We start from the raw sequence: 24,859 nt of genomic DNA on the forward strand, positions 1-24,859 counted from the left end.
TAGTCTGGTGGCATAGGCGATCTCCAGCCTCAGAGACAAGATGCCTCTAAATACCAGTTGCAGGGGAGCAACAGCAGGAGACAGGGCATGCCCTCACCTCTTGCCTGTGTGCTTCTCAGAGACATCTGGTAGGTGACTGTGTGAAACAGGATGCTGGACTAGATAAGCCTTGGGTCTGATCCAGCAGGGATGTTCTTAATTGAGAACTGCTTTGGGGTGGCGGGTGGGTTATTGGAGTGTGTCAGAAAGATCCTCCTGATCCCAAACTGCTTTTCAATACGATAAATGATTGGTTGAACGTGCCAGTTTACAAACCCTTCTCCTACAAATCAATTAGCAAAGGAGAACCCAAATGCCCTTTCAGGCAGCTGAAATCCCTGCACAGTCATGATGCTCACTGGATGATCTTGGTCCCCTGGCTATCTCTCAGGCAGCCTAGCTTTCTTCAAGTTATTGTTGTGAGGATAAAATGGTGGTGTGGTGAGGGGACAGAAGCAAACTTGTATGCCTGAAGTCATTTGCCACTGTGAGGCAACCTTATCTCTTTCTCTCAACCTAGCCTACCACACAGGACTGTTGTGAGAGGGGAAAGAGATATTCTGAACTGTAGTACATGGGGGAACTTGAGAAAGAGTGGTACACAACTACATCTGAGAGTATTAGATATTAAATGCTGTTCTAAGACATCATTTTTTAAAATCCAAATAAAAACTACACTTTGAGCACATTTTAAAGAGATAATGATTTGAGGGAGGGACGAGAGGCTGTGAGAGGTGAAACATAGGAGCTGCCTGCCTTAAAGAAACTAGCAGGAAGAATAAAGAGAGCATCTGGGCATATGCAGGGTGTATTTTCCATTTGACTAAAGGTAAAGTGTGCCGTCCAGTCAGTGTCCTCCTGGCGACCACAGAGCCCTGTGGATGTCTTTGGAAGAATACAGGAGTGGTTTACCATTGCCTCCTCCCGCGCAGTCTGAGACGAGGCCTTTCAGCATCTTCCTTCCTGTATCGCTGCTGCCCGATATAGATGTTTCCGGGGATTCGAACTAGCAACCTCTGGCTTAATAATTAAGTCATTTCCCCGCTGTGCCATTAGGTGGCATTCCATTTGAGTAGCCCTTGCCTAAAATATACACACATGTCTCTTAGGGCAGGGTCAGTCCTCTTTGTGCGAGGGCTGCCTGCCCACAAAAGGGGCGGATCCTCCCAAAGTCTCCCATTGCCTCTCCCAAATCATAGTTCCGCCTCCACTCGGCTGCAGTTTTTAACCCAGGACGGTCAAGGTGCTGTGGGTAGACTCTTCGGCTCCTGTCCTGGGAAAGGCAATCGCCCACGCCTAGTCTGTGTCTAGCGCGGAAAACTGTCGGATCTTTTTCCCGCCAGCCCAGCACTCCGAGAGGAAGAGTCCCGGGACTCCCACGAAACGCTGATTGAGTGGGAAGGACACAGAGAAGAAAGTGAAATTCAGCGGGCGAGCCTGGGCGTCATCATGGCTTCTCCCAGCCCCAGGAAAAAGCTCAGGGATGAAGCTACCTGCCCTATTTGCATGGACTTTTTCACAGATCCGGTCATCACCTCTTGCGGGCACAATTTATGCCGAGGCTGCGTTTCCAAGTGCCTGAGCAATTCGGTGTGGAGTGTCGTCTGTCCTCGGTGCAGAGGGAGAGTTCATCGGAAGGACCTGATGCCAAACAGGCAGCTGGCTAATTTCGTGGAGATCACCAAAGAGCTGAGGATGCAAGAGGGGGGAACAGGGTGGTGGCGGTTCTGTGAGAGGCACCAGGAGCCCCTGACACTCTTCTGCAAGGAGGACAAAATCCCCATCTGCCTAATATGCGACAAATCCAGCAAACACCAAGGACACGCCAAGGTTTCTGGGGAGGAGGCTGTCCAAGAGTATAAGGTAAGAACTCCCCCTTTCTCGTGTTGAGGACTATTTCGAGGGGTGCCAGTGTGCCCAGGTAATTTTGGAGCCTGCCCTGGACCTAAAGGCCGATGGAGGCCCCCCTCCCCGGGCAAGGTTGGAGTGGGTCTGGAGATGTGATTTTAAAATGGGCTGCCTTCCTCTCCTTCACCTTCTACTAGGTGCAGAACAGATTTCACTATACAGGGAGCCACTGGGACAAAGAAAAAAGTGGCTGCCCTGCCCCACTTTCATAGATGATTTTTGTATGCTGCTAAAAAATAGTTGAGCCTGCATGGAATTGATTCAATGCCTAGCCCACTCAGTAATCTGCATTTGAGTCCTGCTCTTGAAGGAAGGTGAGGAACACCAATAGGCCGTTTTTCTAAAAGAACACTAGACACACACACATACTTTTAGCCCATGGATTCTTGAGGGCACAAACAGCAACTGCCAATAGCTACTAGTCTGGTGGCATAGGCGATCTCCAGCCTCAGAGACAAGATGCCTTAGGTTGCTGCACTCACAGGAATGTAATAATGCAAAACAAGTATATTTATGCAAATATTCATTGGCAGAAGCATTAGAATACTGTGGAGGGCTTTTTCTAAAAAGTTGTGTTAACTGTCTTTCCCTGCCATTATTTTTGTCTGCCATTATAGATACAAGTGTACAAGCACACACATATCCACAAATATGAAAGAAAAAAAGGAATTTCACAGTTTTTTCCCTTTCTCCCGCTTCACATTTGTACGTATATCTCAACCGATAGGGAACAGATTCAGTCCTGAACAAAAAAAAATCTTGAGTTCATCTCAAGATAAGAAAAAACACTATTGTATGGTGTGTGTGTGTTTTAGTTTATGCCAGCCAACCTTAATAAAGTTTAGCCACTCCAGTACTTGTTTCATAGCTAAAATAAGGAGTTTAGTCTCCTTTTCCTCCTGCACTCAGTACCCCACTTAGTTAAAAGCCAGTGTGGTATACTGGTTAGAGTGGGATAAGAACTGGGGAGAACTGGGTTCAAATCCTTCCATACTCAACTACGAAGCTCAAGGGATAACCTTAAACTAGATACTCTCTCTCATCCTAACCCATCTCACAGGATTCTTGTAAGAATAAAAGTAGGAACAAAGAATCATACAAGTACTACCCTGAGCTATGCCAAACAGAAAGAGAAGTCACCCACAAGCAATGTTTAGACACCCGTCTCCCCCACTTATTTGATTTCAAACCAGACAGCAGAATGGAATACATGGAGTCATCCCAGTTTCTTGGGATTTAAGTAGAAAGTTCAGGGGCAGAAGAGAAAGGCAGCTTTAAAAAAATCCCTATCATCAACTGATTTGCAAAGTCTTATTTTGATGAAATGCTTTTTAAAAAAAGCATTTATTCAGCAGCTCTTTAGCCCCTTATCAAATGAATGACTCAGCCTGCAAGATCCCAACATTGAACGCACTCTTCTCTCTCTACCTCCATCATGCTTATTTTTAAAAATACAAGTTTCTTTTACCTTCCTTTCCTCAATACCAGGCCAACCCCCACTCCTTTCTCATTATCTCTTCCTCTTTTTTCATTTGTCTTCTTCACATTCCACTTCTTCTCTCCACCAGAGGGTTACTTTTAAAAACACAAGTTACTTTTACCTTCCTCCCCCTGCCTTGCCTTGTTGAGGGTCAGTCAGCACAGCAGAACAATGGGATTATGCAGCCCTCAGGCAGTTTCTTTTCCATTACATTCTTCTTCCCCTCCCCCACCTAATACAAACAACTTGCATTTAAGAACATAAGAACAGGCCCAAGGCCCATCTAGTCCAGCATCCTGTTTCACACACTGGCCTAGCACCAGATGCCACTGGAAGCCTACAGCAGGAGTTGAGGGAGTGCCCTCTCTCCTGCCATTGCTCCCCTGCAACTGGTACTCAGAGGCACACCCTTGAGGCTGGAGGTAGCCCACAGCCCTCTGACTAGTAGCCATTGATAGACCTCTCCTCCATGAAGTCATCCAAACCCCTCTTAAAGCCATCCAGGTTGTTGGCTGTCACCACATCTTGTGGCAGAGGATTCCACAAGTGGGTTATGCCTTGTGTGAAAAAGTACTTCCGTTTGCTGGTCCTAGATTTCCTGGCAATCAATTTCATGGGATGACCCCTGGTTCTAGTGTTGTGTGAGAGGGAAAAGAAGTTCTCTCTCTCCACTTTCTCCACACCTTGCATGATTTTATAGACCTCTATCATGTCTCCCCGCAGTTGTCTTTTTTCTAAACTAAAAAGCCCCAGGTGTTGTAGCCTTGCCCCATGAGAAAGGTGCTCTAGGCCCCTGATCATCTTGGTTGCCCTCTTCTGCACCTTTTCCAGTTCTACAATGTCCTTTTTTAGATGTGGTGACCAGAATTGTATAAAGTACTCCAAGTGTGGCCGCACCAAAGTTTTGTATAAGGGCATTATACTATTAGCTGTTTTATTTTCAGTCCCCTTCCTAATGTAATTTAATTGTAAACTGCCCTGAGCCATTTTGGAAGGGCGGTATACAAATCAAATCAAATCAATCAATCAATAATGATCCTTAGCATGGAATTGGCCTTTTTCACAGCTGCCGCACATTGAGTAGACACGTTTAACGAGCTGTCCAAGATCCCCAAGATCCCTCTCTTGATCAGTCACTGAGATCCCATCAGCGTATACTTGAAGTTGGGGTTTTTCATCCCAGTGTGCATCACTTTACACTTGCCAACACTGAAGCACATTTACCATCCCGTTGCCCACTCACCCAGTTTGGAGAGATCCTTTTGGAGCTCCGCACCACCCGAAAGAGTTTGGTATCATCTGCAAATCTGGCCACGTTGCTGCTTACCCCTACTTCTAGATCATTTATGAATAAATTAAGAAGCACCGGTTATACTTACCCTCTGTTTCCTGTCTTTCAACCAGTTAGCAATCCACACATGTACTTGTCCCCTTATCCCATATCTGCTAAGTTTCCTCAGGAGTCTTTGATGAGGAACTTTGTCAAAAGCTTTTTGGAAGTCCAGGTATACTATGTCAACTGGATCACCTTGATCCACACACATGTTGACACACTCAAATAACTCCAAAAGTTTTGTGAGGCAAATTTACCTTTGCGGAAGCCATGCTGGTTCTCTCCCAGCAGGGCCTGTTCCTCTATGTGCTTTACAATTTTATCCTTGAGGGTGCTTTCCATCAATTTGCCTGGAACGGACATTAAGCTAACTGGCCTGTAATTTCCTGGATCACCCCTGGATCCCTTTTTAAAAATGGGTGTTATATTTGCTACTCTCCAGTCCTCTGGTACAGAGCCTGATTGCAGGGATAAGTTATATATTTTTGCAAGGAAGTGGGCAATTTCACATTTGAGTTCTTTGAGGACTCTTGGATGGATGCCATCAGGCCCTGGTGATTTGTTAGTTTTTCGTTTTTCCAGACAGTTTAGAACATCATCTCTTGTCACTGCTGTCTGACTCAGTTCTTTAGCCTCCATCCCTAAAAAGCCTGTTTCAGGAACAGATATAGGCTCCATGTCCTCTGCCATGAAGACAGACGCAAAGAACTCATTTAGCTTCTCTGCAACCTCCATATCCTCCTTAATAATCCCTTTCACTCCCTCACTATCCAAAGGTCCAACTGCCTCCCTGGCAGGTTTCCTGCATCTGATGTATCTAAATAAGTTTTTGTTATTCCCCTTGATGCTTTTGGCTAAATGTTCCTCAGACTCTCTTTTTCACCTCCCTTATTGTCACCTTGTATTTCTCTTGCCAGAGTTTATATTCCTTTCTGTTCTCCTCATTTGGGCAGGGCTTCCATTTTTGGAAGGAAGTCTTCCCTTTTATAACTTCCTTGACTTTACCTGCTTTCCAAGCTGGCATCTCCCTGGACTTAGTGGTACCTTTCCTCCTTTAGGGTTTACAGTGTAACTGGGCTTCTAGTATTATGGTTCTGAGTAAACTCCATGCACTCTGGAGCGAAGTGACTCTCCTGATTTTCCCTTTCAGCTTTCTTTTCACCATACTCCTCATTTTGGAGAAGTTTCCTCTTCTGAAATTCAGAGTGTCTGTATTAGACTTCTTTGGTGATTCTCTCCATACATGTATGCTGAATTTGATGGCACTGTGGTCAATTTTCCCTAAAGGGTCGATGACACTGACATCACACACCAGGTCCTGGGTGCCACTCAGGATTAAGTCCAAGGTTCCAAGACCAACTGTTCTAGGGTACAGTCATTCAATGTATCTAGAAATTTGACCTCTTTGTCATGACCTGACTGTGAATTTACCCAGTCTATGTGTAGGTAATTTAAGTCACCCATTATTACTGCCCTTCCTCTCCTTGATGCCTCCCTGATTTCCTCCTGCAGCTCCCAGTCATTGTCAGCATTTTGATCCAGCGGGCGATAGCATGTCCCCAGTAACACATTTCCTTTCAGGCCTTGTATAGTCACCCACTGGGTTTCTGTGGAGGACTCCAGTCCACCTATGTTTTCTACCTTCTTCTATCCCTTCTTTAACATACGGTGCTACTCCACTTCCAAGGCGCCCCTCCCTGACCTTTCTATAGAGTTTATACCCAGGGATAACTGTGTCCCACTGGTTCTCGCTGTTCCACCATGTTTCTGTTATGCCCACTTTAGCTATTTCTGTGTTAGCAACCAAGCACTCCAGCTCACCCATCTTGGCTCGGAGGCTTCTGGCATTGGCATATAAGCACCTATACGCTGAATCTCTTCCCTGGTGTCTGCTATCTTTCTTTTGACTCTTTGACCAGCTGGCATAGCCTTCTGTCTACTCCTTATGTGGTTCTGCTCTGCCCCCTTCTGTTTTATCTGAATCCTCTGCACCCTCACACTTTACTCCCTGCCGTCTTGTGAGTCAGTCTGTCAGCAAGACGAACAAAAACGATGCTTTTATGCAGCCTCCAGCCAGAAGCTCTGGTCGGCTTGAAAGCTCTAGCACTCTCTCTCTCTGCTGCTGCCTGACTCCTGTGTGTCTGTGCTCCCTGTGCCTGGGTGAGGTCATTCATTCGGCATGCTCTCAGCTTCAGTGAATGAGTCTGCGCAGAGAACAGCCGAGAGCAGCAGCCACGCTCGGAGGCAGGCAGGAGGCAAACGAAAAGTGGGTATTGGGCCACTTTGCTGCTGCTATAGCAATACAGAAAGGGAAAGAGTGAGAAACGAGGGGAGAGAAAGGGCAAGGACTAGCCTTGGGGGCCCTCAGAGGCTGTGGGCCAGGAGATATTTGTCTCCCTTTGCCTAATTAATGGTGCGCCCCTGCCCCACTCGCCTGCAAATTAAGTGTTATCATGCTCTGCCAGGCGGCCACACCACCCAGGACAGACTAAAGAGGATTTGGGGGCAGTGGGGCAGGGGATGTGTAGGCCCTGGACTCCAGGGGTAAGAGCTCTTCTGGTTCCAGTGTAGGATTCACGGGGAAGCAGACTTCTTGGGGTGGAGAAGGGATGGAAATGACGCCACCTTCAAGCTCCATCCTCAGAGCAGGAGAGTTGGGAGAAGCCCTTTAAGGACATCGGAGAGGGAAGGCTTACAATCCTGAAGCCTAGGTCAGGAAAAGGGCTTGTAAGCTCTCCCAAAGCAGTTGACTTTAGGTGTGGACCCAGACTAGTATGGATCTAGTATGTTTCTTTATGTTGTTAAAATAACAAGAGGGTAGCTGACAAAGCTCAAAACACACAGCCCAGTGTAATTGTAGGCCACATTGAAATCCAAACTCAAGGGAATCTGAGATCTCCTCCTCCCACAGCATGTATGCACCAAATAACTAATTTATCTGTCTCTCTGTTTTATTGTCTCTCACTGACAGTTTTGATAGGTCTAAATACTTAATCGCCAGGCAGAAACCAAGCTGGAATGTTTGTTTTACTTTTCAGGAATGGATTGGTAGCAAAGTGGAGATTTTAAGGAAGGAGAAAGAAAAAATCCTGGAGTACAAAGCAGAAACGGAACGTGAAAGTGAAGACTTGCTTGTAAGTGGCACTATTCGTGGGAAGTGATTGAGAAAATCACAATTTAGAAAAATGGAATATGTTCACTTCAGGACCAGTTGGCCAGAGGTGCTGTTTATTGGCTTCGGCTGATACACCAGCTGCGTCTGTTTCTTGAGATGAACGACCTCGGAACGGTGGTACATAAGCTGGTAACTAGGGATGTGCATGAACCGGTCCGGAGGCCATTATGGAGGCCTCTGAACCAGTTCAAATGTGGCCGGGTCCGGCACCGGTGGGGATGTCTCCCTTTAAGGGTGGGGGGGTGCACTTACCCATCCCGCTGCTTTCCCCCCGCCAGCGCTCCATTTTTCTGAAATGTTTTTGGGGTGGCAGCATTCCTAACCCTTCCCCCGTTGTTTCCCAGAAATACCAGACGTACCGATCGCACGTGCGCCCGCCGCCACTGTGCACTCTCCACACACGTCACACGCAATGTGCACACGCAGTGTTCAGTGGTGGCGGGCACACACTCAATTGTTACGTCTGGTATTTCTGGGAAACAAATGGGGATGGGGGCAGCAGGGAAGAATGCTGCCGCCCCCCAAACATTTCAGAAAAATGGAGCGCTGGCGGGAGAAAAGCGGACGGGAGGGGTAAGTGCACCCCCCATCCTTAAAGAGAGACCCTCGCCGGTGCCGGACCGTGCCTCTAGGTAACCTCTAGGCTGGACTACAGCAATGCGCTCTATGTGGGGCTGCCTTTGTATGTAGTCCAGAAACTACAATTAATCCAGAATGCTCTGGGTCAATTAATCCAGTTTGGGCTCTGGGTCATCTAGGAGAGACCATATTATTCCTGAGTTGAAAGGACTACACTGGCTGCCAATACGTTTCCGGGCAAAATACAAGGTGCTGGTTATTACCTATGAAGCCCTAAACATCTTAGGCCCCCTGGGTATTTAAGAGAACATCTTCTTCACCATGAGCCCCACTACCTGTTGAGATCATCTAGAAAGGTTCGTCTGCGGTTGCTGCCACCTTCTCCGTTGCTGTCCCTGGACTTTGGAATGCGCTCCCTATTGAAATAAGAGCCTTGCCATCTCTGGCAACTTTTTAAAAGGCACGGAATACACATTTATTCACCCAGGCTTTTAATTAGATTTATGGTTTTAAATGATTTTAATGTTAATGATTTTAATGTTTTAATGATTTTAATTGTTTTAGTTTTGATTTTAATTGTGTTTTATTTTGATATAAACCGCCCTGAGCCATTTTTGGAAGGGCAGTATATAAATAAAATAAATAAATTTTATTCAGAGGGACTCAGGAGTTCATAGCGGCCATGACAACTATAGGCCTATCCCAAGTCGTCTTGGGACCTACACACATTGTTGGTCACATGCTTAATCTGGTCTTTCACTCTGATCAGGGTGGTGTTGCGTGGGTGGGGATCTGTTATTTTAAAAGCTTTCTCTAATCATATAAGGTGTTTTAAGTTAGTAGTCTGACCAACCAAAAAGTTACAAACTTTGTAGAATCTAAAGATGGAGTTTAGGGGGGCTCTTTTACTTTTTATACCAAAGAAATCCTGTAAGTGTATTGAAACCATCACATACATTTCAGAAGCTGAACAAAGCTTAGGTTTTTTTATTGGCTGCAGACGCATTAAGTTGATTATTTCTCAGTTTTCCAGTATGCAGGCTGGCTTTAGGGATACGCTGCATTGAAGATCAGCAACTTGTGCATGATTGTTCTTAATGTGTGACATGTTTGCCTTCCCATGTGCTTATTGTAGAAGGAAATAAAAGAGGAAGAGGAGAAGACACTGGCTGAGCTCAAACAACTACACGACATTTTGTATGACCAAGAGAAGTGTTTGCTGACCAAGATGGAAGAGGTGACAGACGAGATTGATAAAAGATCAGCTTTGCAGGACCTCAGGTTCTCCAAGGAGCTCTCTTCTCTTGGAAGGGTCATCCAGGAGATGGAGGAGGAGTTTCGGCAGCCAGCAGGTGAACTGCTGCAGGTAAGAGTGTAGTATAATCAGGCCAAGCCCAGAAGGCCAAGCCAAGAGAAGGCTGGCTACAGAACTTTGTGTCCCTAGGAAATGATGAAGGGGCCCAGTTCATGGAGCTGGTGGCAACTTGCTTTTTTATACAGACGCATCCTAGAAGAAGAGAACAGTGTATTTAAAATAGGGCCAAACCATACTTAGGAAGCTGCCTTGTGCTGAGTCAGACTATTTGTCCATCTAGCTCAGTATTGTCTACACAGACTGGCAGCCGCATCTCCAGGGTTCTAGGCAGGAGTCTCTCTCAGCCCTATCTTGGAGATGCCAGGGAAGGAACTTGGAACCTTCTGCATGCAAGAAGACACTGACTTGACAGCACACTTTACCTTTATTGTTCTGAGACTGCTTCCCTTTCTTCCTGACCTCTGATTCCCTCTTACTTTTTTAAGATGATTGTGACTCTTCCTCCCTTTCCCTTTTTTTAGATCTACTGGTTTATCTTTGTAATTGAATTACAAAGAATTCATGGTCTCACTCTGCCGCCTTACCTATTTCCCCATAAGAACATAACAAAAGCCCTGCTGGATCAGGCTCAAGGCCCATCTAGTCCAGCATCCTGTTTCACACAGTGGCCCACCAGATGCCTCTGGGAAACCCACGGGCAAGAGCTGAGGGCATGCCCTCTCTCCTACTGCTACTCCTCTGCTGCTACTCTGCAACTAAGAGGCATCTTACCTCTGAGGCTGGAGGTGGTCTATAGACCTTGGACTAGTAGCCGTTGATCAACCTCTCCGCCATGCATTTATCTAAACCCCTCTTAAAGCCATCCACGCTGTTGGCTGTCACCACATCTTGTGGCAGAGAATTCCATAGGTTGATCATATGTTGTATGAAAAAGTACTTCCTTTTTGTCGGTCCGAAATTTCTTGGCTATCAGTTTCATGGGATGACCCCGGTTCTAGTAGTAGTAGTGTTGTTGTTGGTTGTTCGATTTTTATACTGCCCTTCCAAAAATGGCTCAGGGCGGTTTACACAGAGAAATAATAAATAAAAATAAGATGGATGCCTGTCCCCAAGGACTTACAATCTAATAGATTGTAGGAGAGGGAGAATGTGTGTGTTATTTGTCCCTCTCCCATGTGTGTGTTATGGGAGAGGGAGAAAAATTGCTCCGAGAACTGTCTGCTCTGATTTTGCAGGATTAATATTTTTCATTTTATATCTTGATCATAGTCAGTCTCATATCACTTGCAGAGTGTTCAGAACCTCAGGTCACCTTTCAGTTCCCTCATCGCTGTCTAGAGAACCTATTTGGAGCCTCTCTGATTGAAAGGAAGCAGAGGGCCCTGAAGGGGTGGCTCTGTCAGCAGGGCCCAGGGGCAAGCAGGGCAGTTCGTAAGGAGAGAGAACAGGGTGCCTGAACTCTGCTGAAGAATGCAGTGCAGGGAGTGACAGGGGATGTGAGGGGTTGTGAGCCTCTGAAGTACGTTTGAGGGTGCTGGAAAAGCCTGCTTCTTGGGGGTGACTAAAATGTCAGGCCACATATTGGCTGTCTAACTGCAGACTTTAAAGGAGGGGTGTTTGTTTCTTTGTTTGGATCGATATGTATTCAATATCTGCTTTGACTGCTAAGTCTTCCTGAGTAGATCTCTCGGCTCTGCTTTAAAATGGATTTCATTGTGCTTGATAAAGGTTTCCTTCACAGTGGCAGTTTTCTTTCCCTTCTCTCTAGGACATTCAAGGCACCTTGAATGAGGGGTAAGTTGATGCCATTTTCCTCTCTTCTTGCTTCATTCTACTGAGAAAGGTCTGCTCTCTAGAAGAGACTAGAACAGTCACATACGTTGTGGCTAGGGATGATGGGAGTTGTAGTTCAACAGCTGGAGTGCCCAAGGTTGCCTGTATCTGTGAATTGCAGATAAATATATAAGGATGCTCTTTGGAACTTGCTGGGAGCCTTTGTTTTCTCCCCCAAGGATCACTATCTCCTTCCCTTCTGTGGAACATTGCGGAAAGCGGTGCCCTCCCCCCCCCCGCCGCCATACATTGTGTTCATTAACTCTTGCAATGGTTATGAAATGCCAGAAAGAAATGTCCCTGAGGGTGCTTGTAATTTATTTTGAAATGTCCCACCATTTTGACCCTGGAGGCTCCTCTGCAAGGAACTGCAACACTTTGCAGTGGGCTGGATGAGGGATAACAAATTGATGCTGAATCCAGATAAGACTGAGGTACTTAATGTGCGTGGTCAAAACCCGGGAGACTATTTTGATCTCCCGGTTCTGGATGGGGTTACACTCCTCTGGAAGGAACAGGTACGCAGTCTGGGGGTGTTTCTGGATCTGAACCTCTCCCTGGTGTCCCAGGTTGAGGCGGTGGCCAGAGGTGCTTTTTATCAGCAACAGTGAGAGAGGTTTAGTTGTCAAAACACACACGGGTCAGGGCCTTCTCAGTCATTGCCCCCCAGGCTTTGGAATGCTCTCCTGGCTGGCATCTGTTCCTCAGTCTCCTTGGCTGCTTAGCAAATGGGACAATTCATGCTTGCCTACCACAAGGCCAGCTCTCCTTCCCTTTTAAATATACTAGTGAGGCCTGGTGAGGCCCGTCATTGACCAGGCAAAGTCATTTTGTATAATAAAAAGTTATTTACAGCTTTCCTCCAACATATTGCAGTGTCAAAAGTAGAGTATTCAGGTTCTTTAAGTGCCAGGAGTGTTTAGGCAAAACCTGGTATTTGTTGGTAATAAGGAACCAGTGTGGTGTAGTGGTTAGAGTGCTGGACTAGGACCGGGGAGACCCGAGTTCAAATCCCCATTCAGCCATGAGACTTGCTGGGTGACTCTGGGCCTGTCACTTCTCTCCCAGCCTAACCTACTTTACAGGGTTGTTGTGAGGAGAAACTTCAGTATGTAGTACACTGCTCTGGGCTCCTTGGAGGAAGAGCAGGCTATAAAATGTTGTTAATAATAATAAAATTAATAATAATAACTGCTTTATTTTCCACAAACAAATCCACAAATAAATTCTTTGAAATATATAATAGATATATTTTAATATATGGTAAGGTTTTTTAATTAATGTATTTGCAAAAGGGAAGTGAAAGAACAGTGTGCAATTTGTAGGATGTCCACTTCAAACATTATTCATTTTATTGAATAATTACCGTATATGGTAAATTTGCATCCTAGCAAATTTGAATCTGAGACCAATCTTTTGCTTTTCTTGATCATGATGTCATTTGTGAATTAATTATCTGATTATTGTGGGTTGGAAATCTGTTCAGAATAAGAATAATAAAAATATGATTATATTCAGAATTTCTTCTTTAAAAATTCGGACCATTTTGTGAAGAAATTCTGATGTAAAAAATTGTTCATTCAGCTAACCAGTGGTAGCAGGATGCAAAATTTGGCATCTGTAGTTAATTAAACAGTGCAAGTTTCTGTCACACAAATACTTCAAATTATATAATTGATATACAGGTGAAACTCGGAAAATTAGAATATCGTGCAAAAGTCCATTAATTTCAGTAATGCAAATTAAAAGGTGAAACTGATATATGAGACAGACGCATTACATGCAAAGCGAGATAAGTCAAGCCTTAATTTGTTATAATTGTGATGATCATGGCATACAGCTCATGAAAACCCCAAATCCACAATCCCAGAAAATTAGAATATTACATGGAACCAAGAAGACAAGGATTGTAGAACAGAACAATATCGGACCTCTGAAAAGTATACAGTGTACTGTGCTTGACTGGCCAGCAAACTTGCCTGACCTGACCCTATAGAGAATCTATGGGGCATTGCCAAGAGAAGGATGAGAGACATGAGACCAAACAATGCAGAAGAGCTGAAGGCCGCTAATGAAGCATCCTGGTCTTCCATAATACCTCATCAGTGCCACAGGCTGATAGCATCCATGCCACGCCGCATTGAGGCAGTAATTGCTGCAAAAGGGGCCCAAACCAAGTACTGAATACATATGCATGCTTATACTTTTCAGAGGTCCGATATTGTTCTATTCTACAATCCTTGTCTTCTTGGTTCCATGTAATATTCTAATTTTCTGGGACTGTGGATTTGGGGTTTTCATGAGCTGTACGCCATGATCATCACAATTATAACAAATTAAGGCTTGACTTATCTCGCTTTGCATGTAATGCGTCTGTCTCATATATCAGTTTCACCTTTTAATTTGCATTACTGAAATTAATGGACTTTTGCACGATATTCTAATTTTCCGAGTTTCACCTGTATACTGCCTCCCATTAAAAATAGCCTCAAGGTGGTGTAGAAAATAAATGATAAAGCAAGTCCATATGAAATTGATTTTAAAATGCAGAACAAATTAAAATATTGCTTAGAATGCCATAAAATTTTATTAAAATACCAGCGGGAAGGCGCATAGTAGGTTTTATAGCAGATATTTCAATAACTAGGACTCCACTATCAAGAGAACTCTGGATCTTATGTTCAAATCCTGTGTTTCAGACAGCCAGGGCATTTATGAAAGATTGTATATGTCCTTGCTGACTAGCAGCGGATTCTCTCAGACATGCAAGCTGTCAAAACAAAAGATGCAGAAGATGGGATTTTGTGCAAGTAATTAAATATGTATTTGGGTGATAACATATAGAGGTAGGGTCAAGCATAGGGACAGCAGAGAGCAATAAGGCACTTAAATCTAATTAGCAGTAGAAAATAATAGGTGGAGAAGCATTTAACTGATAAAGGTGCCCGGGCAGTGGGGTTGCGTTGCCTGTGAGGAAGAAAGCAGTGTGGAAAAATTGGAGATCTGGAGTGTTGGTTAGGGAAACATAGCTTTCAAAACTCTGCATTGCCCAAATGGGCATTGGGTTCAGAACACAGTGTGGTTTGAGGAACTTCTGGTACTCAGGAACATAGGAAGCTGCCTTAGTCAGACCATTGCTCCATCTAGCCCAGTATTGTCTACACTGACTGGCAGTGGCTCTTCAAGGTTTCAGGTCTTTCCCAGCCCTACTTAGAGATGCCGCTCGGGATTGAACCTAGGACCTTCTGTATGCAAGCAGATGCTCTACCCCTGAGCTTTGGCCCATCCCCATCCAAGTGCAGACCAAGGCAGACCCTACTTAGCCAAGGGAAAAATTCATGCTCACAATTGCAAGACCAGCTCTTCTCCGCAATTTGGTGGTGTCCCGATTTGGCTCTGCTTCACCTAGCTCAGAGGCCCTCCAATTATAAACAAAGCTCTTCCTGCCTAGAAAAATACATTTGCCATGTCCCCCCTCAAAATCCAGGTTTCGTCAAGATTTTAAGCATCTCATCCAGATTGCTTAACCCACTCAGATTCACCTGGATTTCAGCTTTCTTTCTCTTCTTTTTTTAAAGCTAAGCTCTAGCCCTTGTAGAAGCAGAGTTATGGAGCAAAACGTGCAGTCACTCTTCTGCTCAAAAATTATTTTCAAGCCAATTTACATAAGATGCAAATTAGGCACACAGATTTGGAAAGCCAGAATACGGCAACCCTATTCCTACCTATAATGGAGCCTCTAAAGAGGAGCTTGAGCTTTAGTTTGAATTCAATTGTGCTGACTTTCCTCCTCCATCAGACTTCTAGATTGTGATAAAGCATTGCTGGCCCCCTTGGAAAGGGGCGATTGAGATTGCCAGAGGCCATGCTGTTGTCCTTATTATCAGGATGTCTTCTAGATTAGAAGGAATTCCAGATACCCATCCTTGAAGAGCGTGGAGGGCGGGGAATGCTATGCCATTAAATTCTGGTTAACCAGACTGATGACTCCTCTTGGGCCAACAGAAATATTTCACAATCAAGAGGGCTTTTTACAGTTTTGGCTTTTTTTAGGCTTCCAGGTTGTCAACCCTCTACCTTAGCAAGAGTTTATTGCCAGCATTGGCCACAGAGCTTGAGCCATCAACATTTTCCAGAAGCCTGGCTTTGAGGACTTGAATGCTCCATTGTCATTGTTTCTCCACATTCCACCGATTTCTGTTCTTCTGCAGCTGCTGGTGTCTTTTGCAGGCTTCCCCCCCCCCCATTTCCTCTTTTCTTTTTCTTTCTTTTTTTCTTTTTTCCTCTGTTTCTTTTGCTGCACTCAGGAATCCTGGGTTGGTTTGCTAGTAAGCTAACTTTGTTCTCTCACCCAGTTCTATGAAAAGGCCGTTTGAGAAGCCAGTGGCTTTTCCTCCTGCACTGAAATGGAAGATCTGGGAATTCCATGACACAAATGTCTTTCTGGAGGGCTTGTTTGCGCAATTCAAAGGTAATAAAGAATGGCTGCAAGTATTTCGTAGTTTGGCCCACTGGTTTATTTTTAAATTGAGTTTGGCTCCATAGAGTTTCTCGGTTTTAGTTTCAGGTGTGCCTAATCAGAGAGTTCTAGGCATAGCCTTCTCAAAATGCAATCAAATTCCTGTTTGATTTAACTTTCCATGTTAAGTCTTTAATAAGGGTGTTCCTTGTTCAATCAAGAAGCACCAAAATGCTTGGAAATTGTAGTTAAGTGCCACGCCCTTAACAGGCATGCTGTTTAGGCAATATGAATATAGTATGGTATCCTATGCTGTGGTTAGTTTTCACCACTACCTTGGATGGCTGTTACTGGCAGAGTGGTAGACCTAAGTGCCAGATTTGTCTCTTCACTGGAATAGACACATGAAGTTTATGTAACTGTAGTTATCATGTAGCTGAAGCTACCAAATTGAAAGTACCCAACTGGCAACCATTACCATCCAAATAAAATGATAGAGTTGCAAGTGACCTTGACGAATATTTAATCCAGCCCCCGCCACTCCACAGGGTAAAGCACGCCTCCTTTCTCACTGCGGAGTGCATATTTCCTGAGCATCCTTCCTGATTTTCCAGTGAGATGCTACCTGTCAGAGTAGACCATAATTATGTGGCGCAACCAGTACTTAGACTCTGGTTGGCAGTATCTAATGTGTATGATTGGCAATTGCCACAGTGATGGCAAGGACCAACTTCACTCAAATTAAATTGTTAATGGCTTGGCAAAATTATCAAAACGTTCATGGTTGTAATCCTTCCCTCCCCCCTTCCCTTTCCCCCTTCCCTCCCCTTTTCCTATATGTAATAGGTGAAGCCCATCGTTGACTGGGCCAAGTGATTTTGTGTAGATTACGCTGATATGAAAGTTCAAGAAATTAAATCTATGTCACAAAATTTTTTATTAAGGTATTTGCAAAAGGGAAGTAAAAACAGTTTGAAGCTTGTTGTCTGATTTCAACTGCAAACATTATTCATCTTATCGAGTAATTACCATATACTCAATTTGAATCTGAGAGAGATCTTCTGCTTTTCTTGGGCATGATGTCATTTTGGAATTCATCTGGTTACTGAGTGTTAAAAATCTGAGAATATTAAAATATGATTATATTCAGAATTTCTTTTTTAAAAAACCAAGTGTGTTTTAAACCATCCTGTGAGCATATTCTGATGTAAAAAGTAGTGCATTTGGCTAATTTCAGTGGCAGGATTATTCGTGCAAAATTTGGTTTCTGTAGGTCATTGAGAAGTATGACCTTATTTAGAACAAATCCTTCAAGATACATATTAGCTAATAATCTATGAGCACATTCAAATTTGTCTCTCGTACATTTGTTTGAGCCTTGATTTGATAAAATAAGGAAATAATGCTATATAATACCAGCTGATTTTTATTTTTGTCTAAAAGGCTTTATCTCTTTTTTTGTTTCATTCCGCAGATGCTGTGGTATGCGGAATTCAGGAGAAGAAAGGTACGTTGAGGGGACTGCTGGAGGACCAAGCACATAGGAGGGATGCAGGGGCTGTGTGTCAGAAAACTGCCTGCTTGGGTTTCATTGATGCTCCACATGTTCCCTGGCAGGGCAAAAAGGCTACAGCCCAACCAGTGTTCCCTGTAACAGGGATTCCCAATTGTTGTTGACTACGATTCCCATCATCCTCAGCTGCAGTGGCCTCTGTATGGGGATTATGGGAGTTGTAGTCAACATCTGGAAATCCCTGTTACAGGGAACACTGAGCCCAACCCTACCAGCATCTGGTAGTCAATGGCAGGCTCATAAATGTCCATACCCGGGTCTTGGAAGGCAGCTTGAAGCATGAGCCCACAAAAGTTCACTTTGGCAACCAGAAAGGCTGTTGCCAAGTGAAGATGTTCTGCCACCAACAAGGACCCCACTCCTTTCAGGAGTGTCGGGCCAGCCCTGTTCTTGAGAAAGGTGCCTGGGTTCACCTCCCCTCCCCCTAAGTAGAATCACCGAAAGGGCAGCCCTGAACAGCCAGGTGAGCACTCTGCCTTGGTTGGTGCTCAACCCTACTGCAGTGCTCACCTGCTCCTAAGGACTCGGGATTTGGCTATTGCTCCATCTCAAGGGATGAATGTTCATAGTGGTTTTAGGCAACCTCTACCACCCAGAGATAGAAAGTAGGTGACAGCACTGTTCGTTTGTTTGTGTTAGATTTGTATGCTGCTTTTCATTAAAACAATCTCTTTTTTAAAAAGCTTTTTATTGAATAAAAGATGAAACAAAGTGAAGCAAAAGCACATCTCTTGAATTAACAAGAAAAAGAGTCAGAGTTCAAGACTACATAAAACAGGAAGAATAACCAAATAAGACATACAACTTCTGCCTACAAGCATTGATATTGAATACAACCCTGGTACAAAACATCACAACTTACAATTCAAAGCCAGACCTAGGAAATAATTGTAAGCTTTGCTGAGCATTATATTTAATAAACAGTTCCCAAATTAACCCGAAAGACTCCATAGATATTTGTTTCCTATATCCTATTACTCTAGAAATTGAAGCATAATCCCATAGTTTCAATAACCAATCATCAATAGAAGGAGTTACCGAAGAACTATGCCAATTAGCTGCGTATAATATCCTAGCTGCAGTAATCATATACAAAGACGGTTCTGTATATTTTATAGGATTATTAGGTTTAGTCGTATTGAAAAGAAAGATTTCTGGAGAAAAAGGGAATTTAATATCTAAAATTTGCTCCATAAGTGAATGAATTTGTTTCTAAAAAGACTGTGCCTTACTACAGGTCCCCACATATGATAGAACGTCCCCACTTGCTGATCACATTTCCAACACCCCTTTGCGTAATTATTATCCATCTTATGAATAACACTCGGAGTAGTGTACCAACGATAAAACATTTTACACCAATTTTCTCTGATTGTTACTAGAAGTAAATTTAATATTATTTTTCCATTTAAATTCCCGGTCTTGGATTTCTGTTGTTTTGTTCATGTTTTGCATCCATTTAATCATGCATACTTTAATCTGTTCCGATTCTGTATCATACTTCAGTAGTAGTTTTATATATTGCTCCTAACAAGTGGTCAACTCTCTTATTTAGTAGTTGTTCAAATTCGGTTACTCCCCCTTGCCTTTGTATCTCTTTCTGCACACTGAAGTCATTTGTAAATACTGAAACCAGGGATGCTTTTGGGTCAATTCCAATGTAAGTGTTTGGATGGATTTTGGTTTTACGTTATTCATAGACTTTGTAAAGTATAGGTCTTCTCTCTCCAGAATTGATATTTACCAGTCCATTCTTCTTCATAAAAATAAATATTTTATATTGATGCCAGCGGTGATAAACTTGGGCTGATCCTTTTTTGATATTTATCCCAAACATGTAAGAGACTATTTCTCAAAGTATGTGATTGTATCTCCGGGTTTTTTCTCTTCGTATTATTCCACAAAAGATTATGTAAACCTACAGAGAAGTCCGATCCCTCCATATTTGGCATAGAACCAAATGGAAATTTAATCCAATTAGAAATCCAAGTGTAAAACAACTGGCATGGTAATACAGCTTCAAATTAGGAACTGCCAAGCCTCTTCTTTCCTTTACATCTTGTGTAACCTTGAACCTGATTCAAGGCTTTCTAGAGGCCCAGATGTAAGAATTTATTTGCCTCTGCCATAATTTCAATGTTTTATCCTTGATCCTGATTGGAATCATCTGAGAAAGGAAATTCATTCTAGGAAGTACATTCATTTTTACCTGAGATATCCTTCCTAATCACGAAAGATTCAACTTTTCCCACCTGTCCAGATCAGCCTCATTATTTCCATAACTGCAAATAATTGTTCTCAAAAAGATCTTTATTGTCCTTTATTAAAGAAACCCCAAGATATTTAACTGGTTTCATAGAGGCCTGGCATCCAGTACTGTCTTGCAAATAACTTAATTCCACATCAGTTAAATTCCAAGTAATAATCTCAGTTTTACTTCTCTTAATATTATAGCCAGAAATCATGCCATATTGATGTATATGTTCCAATAAATTATTCAAAGAATCAGCAATGACTGTATAGTAAGGAGAACATCATCCGTATATAACTTTATTTTATGTTCCTGGTTTCTCATTGTGATTCCATTAATTCTTTGATCCTGCCATATTTTCACTGCCAAAGGTTCTAAAGCCAAAATAAAAAGCAATGGTGAAAGAGGACATCCCTGTCTGGTTCCCTTGTTAATAATACAGTTTTGAGATAAAGATGCATTTATGATTAGTCGTGCTGATTGTTATTGGTATATACTTTGAATCCAAGAGAAAAAATTAGAGCCACAATTCATTCTGTCCAAAGCCGCAAACAAGGAAGTCCAATCTAAATTATCAAAGGCTTTTTCTGCATCCAAAAATATCATAGCAGCTTTTGTCATCTCCATGGCTATATTATTTATTGCATTTAAAACAAATCTCATATTGTCTTTCATAAATTGTTTAGGGATAACTCCAGTCTGATCTGCATGAATAATCTAACCCTAACCTTTCAACCTTGCTGCTAAAATTGTAGTAAACATTTTGTAATCCACATTCAATGAAGATATGGGATGATATGACTCTGGTCAAGTGGGATCCTTTCCATCCTTATAAATAAGAGAAATGAATGCTTCACGCCAAGAGGTTAGTAAGGAGTAATTAATTAAATTAGCATTCATAGCTTGGGTTAACGGAACCGTTAGTATTTCTTGGAATTACTTGTAATAGATCAATGACACACCATCAGGACCAGGAGTATTATTTTTAAGAAGTCTTTTGGACTTTGTTTCTTCTTCTGAAATCGGCTTGTTTAAATATTCCTACTGGTGGTCAGAGAATGAGGGTAAGTGTATATCTTTTTTAAATTGCTGGATTTTTTCTCGATCTCTTTCCTCCCCTTTGTATAACTCAGAATAATAGTCAACAAATTGATCTGTCATCTCATCCATGATTGAAACAAACTCTTTGCCGTTCCATATTGATGTAATAGTTCTGCTTTCTTGTTCTTTTCTAAGTTGATATGCCAAACGTTTATCTGGTTTGTTTCCTTTTTCAAAGTACTTTTGTACTTTTCGTTAAAACAATCTCAAGGTGGTTTACAAAACATTTAAAAAATATGAAACTGTTAAACAGTTAAACCATACAAATATTAAATTGGAATATAAAAATACAAACCTAATTAAAAGTTTTTAAAATGTACACAATAAGATCATAGACTATATATATGATCAGCAGCAGCATCAAAAACCATGTTCATACAGTATTTTTATTTAATGTTAGATTTTTTTTTTATAGTTGCCCTTACTATTTGCTGGATGTTATCACCCCTTCTTTATCCCTACCAGCAAATGATAAAGGATAAAATTACAGTCATTTTTGCACAAGGGAAAGTGTTAGGGTAAAAAGAAACAAATGGTTGTACTCTCTCCATAGAATAATCTTTGGAGGACATTTTTGCCAAATTCCGTTTCCATTTCTCTGACAATTTGATTCAAATTTCATAGTAGTTTTTGCTTTTTAAACTTGTAAAAGCTTTTAAAACACCATTGCAAATCTGGCTGCTGCAGACCCAATTGTCAAGATAATAAAAGCATGACAACACCCTGAAAGCTGAACGTTTTTTGCAATGCTGTCCCCTATCTTCCATCTCTAGGGGTGCAAAACTTGTCAAAAATCACCCCCCAAAAATCACATTCATCCCCCCAAATGGTACTGACCACCCATCACTTCTCTCTCAGCTTAAATTACCTCACAGTTGTGGTGAGGATGAATAAACATAGCCATATACACTTCTCTGGGTTCCTTGAGAAAAGAGTGGGATAGAAAGATAAAAATAAATAAATGAAATGAAAGTGGGGCTGGCCCATGGCCATTTTTGGAAGGGCGGTTATAAATCAAATAAATAACACTGATATTACTCAGGCTACACTGGGATCCGAGATGTTTCTGGATCCAGTCTGGCCTGGTTTTTAACAAATGCCGTAAAGGGTTTGGGCCCAAAGTACCTCAAAAAGTGTCTGCTCTTTACAGTCATTGGGGGAGGCCCTCCTATGTGTTCTGCCTTCACCTAAGAGGTGGCTGAGGAACACATAGGAGAGGGAGTTTTCAGTGGGGACCCGGATTGTGGAACTCTTTATCCTGGGAAATCCATCTTGCACCTACTATCTTCCATTTGCAACGTAGTCTGAAGAGCCTTACATTTGTCCATTAGCCCGTTTCAAATTATTGAGGGTTTTTTTTATTTTTTAAACAGAGGTTCTCAAATTGGGGTCCCCAGATTTTGCTGGGCTACAGCTCCCACCACTGTAGCAGGGGTGGTAGAAGTTGTAGTCCATCTTCTGGGGACCTAAGTTTGAGAACCCCTTTCTAAAATATTAGATGTGGAAACTGTTCTGGACATAAGAAGAAAAGATGGAGTACTGTCTCAATATTCAATAAATAGATGTATGTCAAAATTCAGGATGCTAGTCAATCTCCCACCTTACTCTCTTATCTCCTTCCCTCATGCAATAAAGCCGACGTCACTCTGGATCCAGACACAGCTCATCCCTGACTCATCTTGTCTGAAGATCATAAAAGCGTGAAATATGGCGACAAAGATCAAGATCTGCCCGACAGCCCTGAAAGATTTGAAAAACATAATATGGTGTTGGGGTGTGAAGGATTCACAGCAGGCAAACATTGGTGGGAAATCACTGTAGGAACTGAAGGAGATTTGGCTGTGGGAGTTGCCAAAAGATCTGTGAGGAGAAAGGGTGACATTGACTTTAGTCCAGAGGGCGGGTTCTGGGCTGTGTTTAAGTATGGAAGTGAGTTATGCAACTCCAGTTCTCTTCAATCCCTGTGTGAACAGCCCAAGAGGATCCGAGTGACTCTGAACTGTACTAGGAGATGGATAGCTTTTTCCGATGCTGTTTCAGGATTCCTGCTTCATATGTTCTCGGGAATCTCGTTCTCGGGAGAAACTCTTCTCCCTTTCTTTTGGGTCTCTGAAGAAGCCCATCTGACAATCACTTCAGCGAAGAAATTGAGAGGAGCAGAGAGGACACACTGGCAAAGCATGTGCACATTTTGTTCAAAACCAGGAACCTTTGCAGATGGCAGTAAAATGCAGGCTTCTTAAAGCCTCCACAGAAGCTTTTAAAGGTGTCTGTCTCATTGTCTAGATGCTTACATAGCTTTGCATCACCTCCAGTGCTCCTTTGTCCAGCAATTTTGACTTTCTGGCCACATACTGAACAGGAAACTTATGCAGTGTTAACAGCTCCATCTGCTGGTGAGCGCTTGCAAGCCTGTGCCTTTTCACTACAGGAGTATCTCACCCGTGGGGGTTTGTTCTCGCACATTGCTGAGGGTAACAAAACCACGGATAATGAGTTATTGAGTCTATGGGATCATGAGGGTTAAATTCCCAGACTAAAAACAAACAAACCCCAAATCACCCCCAGATTGTGAAAATGGGCCAAATAATGTGCCCTACTGTACTCCGCAGGTCTTCAGCAAAGGATGCCCCCTGCAAGTCCAAAAGACCCCCAAATTCAGTGGAAAATCATGGGTGGTTTTATGAATGAGTCATAAAATGACTCCCCTCCACAAAATGGTGGCTGGAAATGACCTTTGACATTATTTCCGGCCACCCCCAATATGCAGAATTAACCCCTTCTTGGCCAGTTTCTCCCATGTATGCTGAGGTCGGCTGACCATTACACAACCATGGATACATGAAACCACGAATGGTGAGCAGATGTGTAACTAGGGTGGGGCAGGCAGGGCATGTGCCCTGGGCATCAGTTGAAGGGGGCTCAAAAGTGCCTGCCATGCCCCACCCGCACCTGGTGCCCCCACCACCACCAAACTAAAAAAAAATCCCCCCCAATCAAATCAGCTGGTCCCGCCGGACGGACCTGCTGTTCACCCATGGCTGCCACCACAGTGGCCAGCATCTCCAGTGCCCCCCCCACTTGTGCAGGAGCCAGCGTGCTCACGAGTTGCGAGATCTCCCGTCTGGGCGGGGGGGCGGTTTGGTTGTTATGGCAGGTGCTCATTGTCTGGTGGTGCCTCCCATGCTAGCCAGTTCAATGAATCGACATTGCGCACATGCTCCTGCATTGCATGACCATGTGGGTCGGGTCTTGGAGAGAGAGAGCAGCAACCGCTGGCCTGGCTCTGGGTCGGGTGTTCACCCTGTGCCTGTGCTGCTCAGACAGTAGTACTACTTGCTTCCTCATGTGTGTGCCTAACCCGTTTACAAGTAAGTAAAGTAACCTACTGCTCTCAAAAATGATCTCTGACTCTGTCTCTTGAGTCACGTGCCATGTGTGCTTCTGTTCTGGACACACACACCCCAAATGTAAAGACTAAGAGTCCTTGGAGGGTCGGTGGGGTTTGGGCTGCTGCTTGAATTGGGGTCTGGGGTGGGTGCATCACATGCTTAAACTTCTGCCTTTCATCTGGTTGCCTCCCTCCAAATGGAATCTGAAGTGAGGAGGGGTTTCTTCTTTTTCCGCTGCGCTCCAGCAAGCAAGCCCTCTCTGCCTTGGGTGGGTGTGTTTTGGTGATCCTTTTTAGCAGCTCAGTGCTCCCTAGGGCAGACTGTCTTAGAATCCATTTTAAGTCCTTGTTCTTCATCTTCCGGGTGCAGAGAGGTTGGGCTGATGATAAGCAAAATCCACCCGCAGTGCCGTATGGGGAGA

General features: G+C 43.4%; 1 protein-coding gene across 4 annotated transcripts; it reads left to right on the forward strand.

The window, feature by feature from the left end:
- The first annotated feature begins 1,159 nt into the window (after positions 1-1,159).
- Positions 1,160-22,870, forward strand: LOC128343116 (zinc finger protein RFP-like). Of its 4 annotated transcripts, none has more exons than XM_053291654.1 (7): positions 1,176-1,902; positions 7,799-7,894; positions 9,650-9,880; positions 11,598-11,623; positions 16,018-16,133; positions 17,596-17,628; positions 18,378-18,630. In XM_053291654.1, exons 1-7 carry the CDS (start codon positions 1,489-1,491, stop codon positions 18,386-18,388), a joined length of 927 nt encoding a protein of 308 aa, XP_053147629.1. In that variant the 5' UTR covers positions 1,176-1,488; the 3' UTR covers positions 18,389-18,630. The 4 variants fall into 4 exon arrangements, with proteins under 4 accessions (XP_053147630.1, XP_053147631.1, XP_053147629.1 ...); XM_053291653.1 differs by lacking the exon at positions 18,378-18,630 and adding an exon at positions 22,682-22,870 and having other exon boundaries at positions 1,181-1,902; XM_053291655.1 differs by lacking the exons at positions 16,018-16,133; positions 18,378-18,630 and adding an exon at positions 22,682-22,870 and having other exon boundaries at positions 1,160-1,902.
- Positions 22,871-24,859: the final 1,989 nt, after the last annotated feature.

Source organism: Hemicordylus capensis, chromosome 2, assembly GCF_027244095.1.
Source record: "Hemicordylus capensis ecotype Gifberg chromosome 2, rHemCap1.1.pri, whole genome shotgun sequence".
Classification (NCBI taxonomy): Eukaryota; Metazoa; Chordata; class Lepidosauria; order Squamata; family Cordylidae; genus Hemicordylus; species Hemicordylus capensis.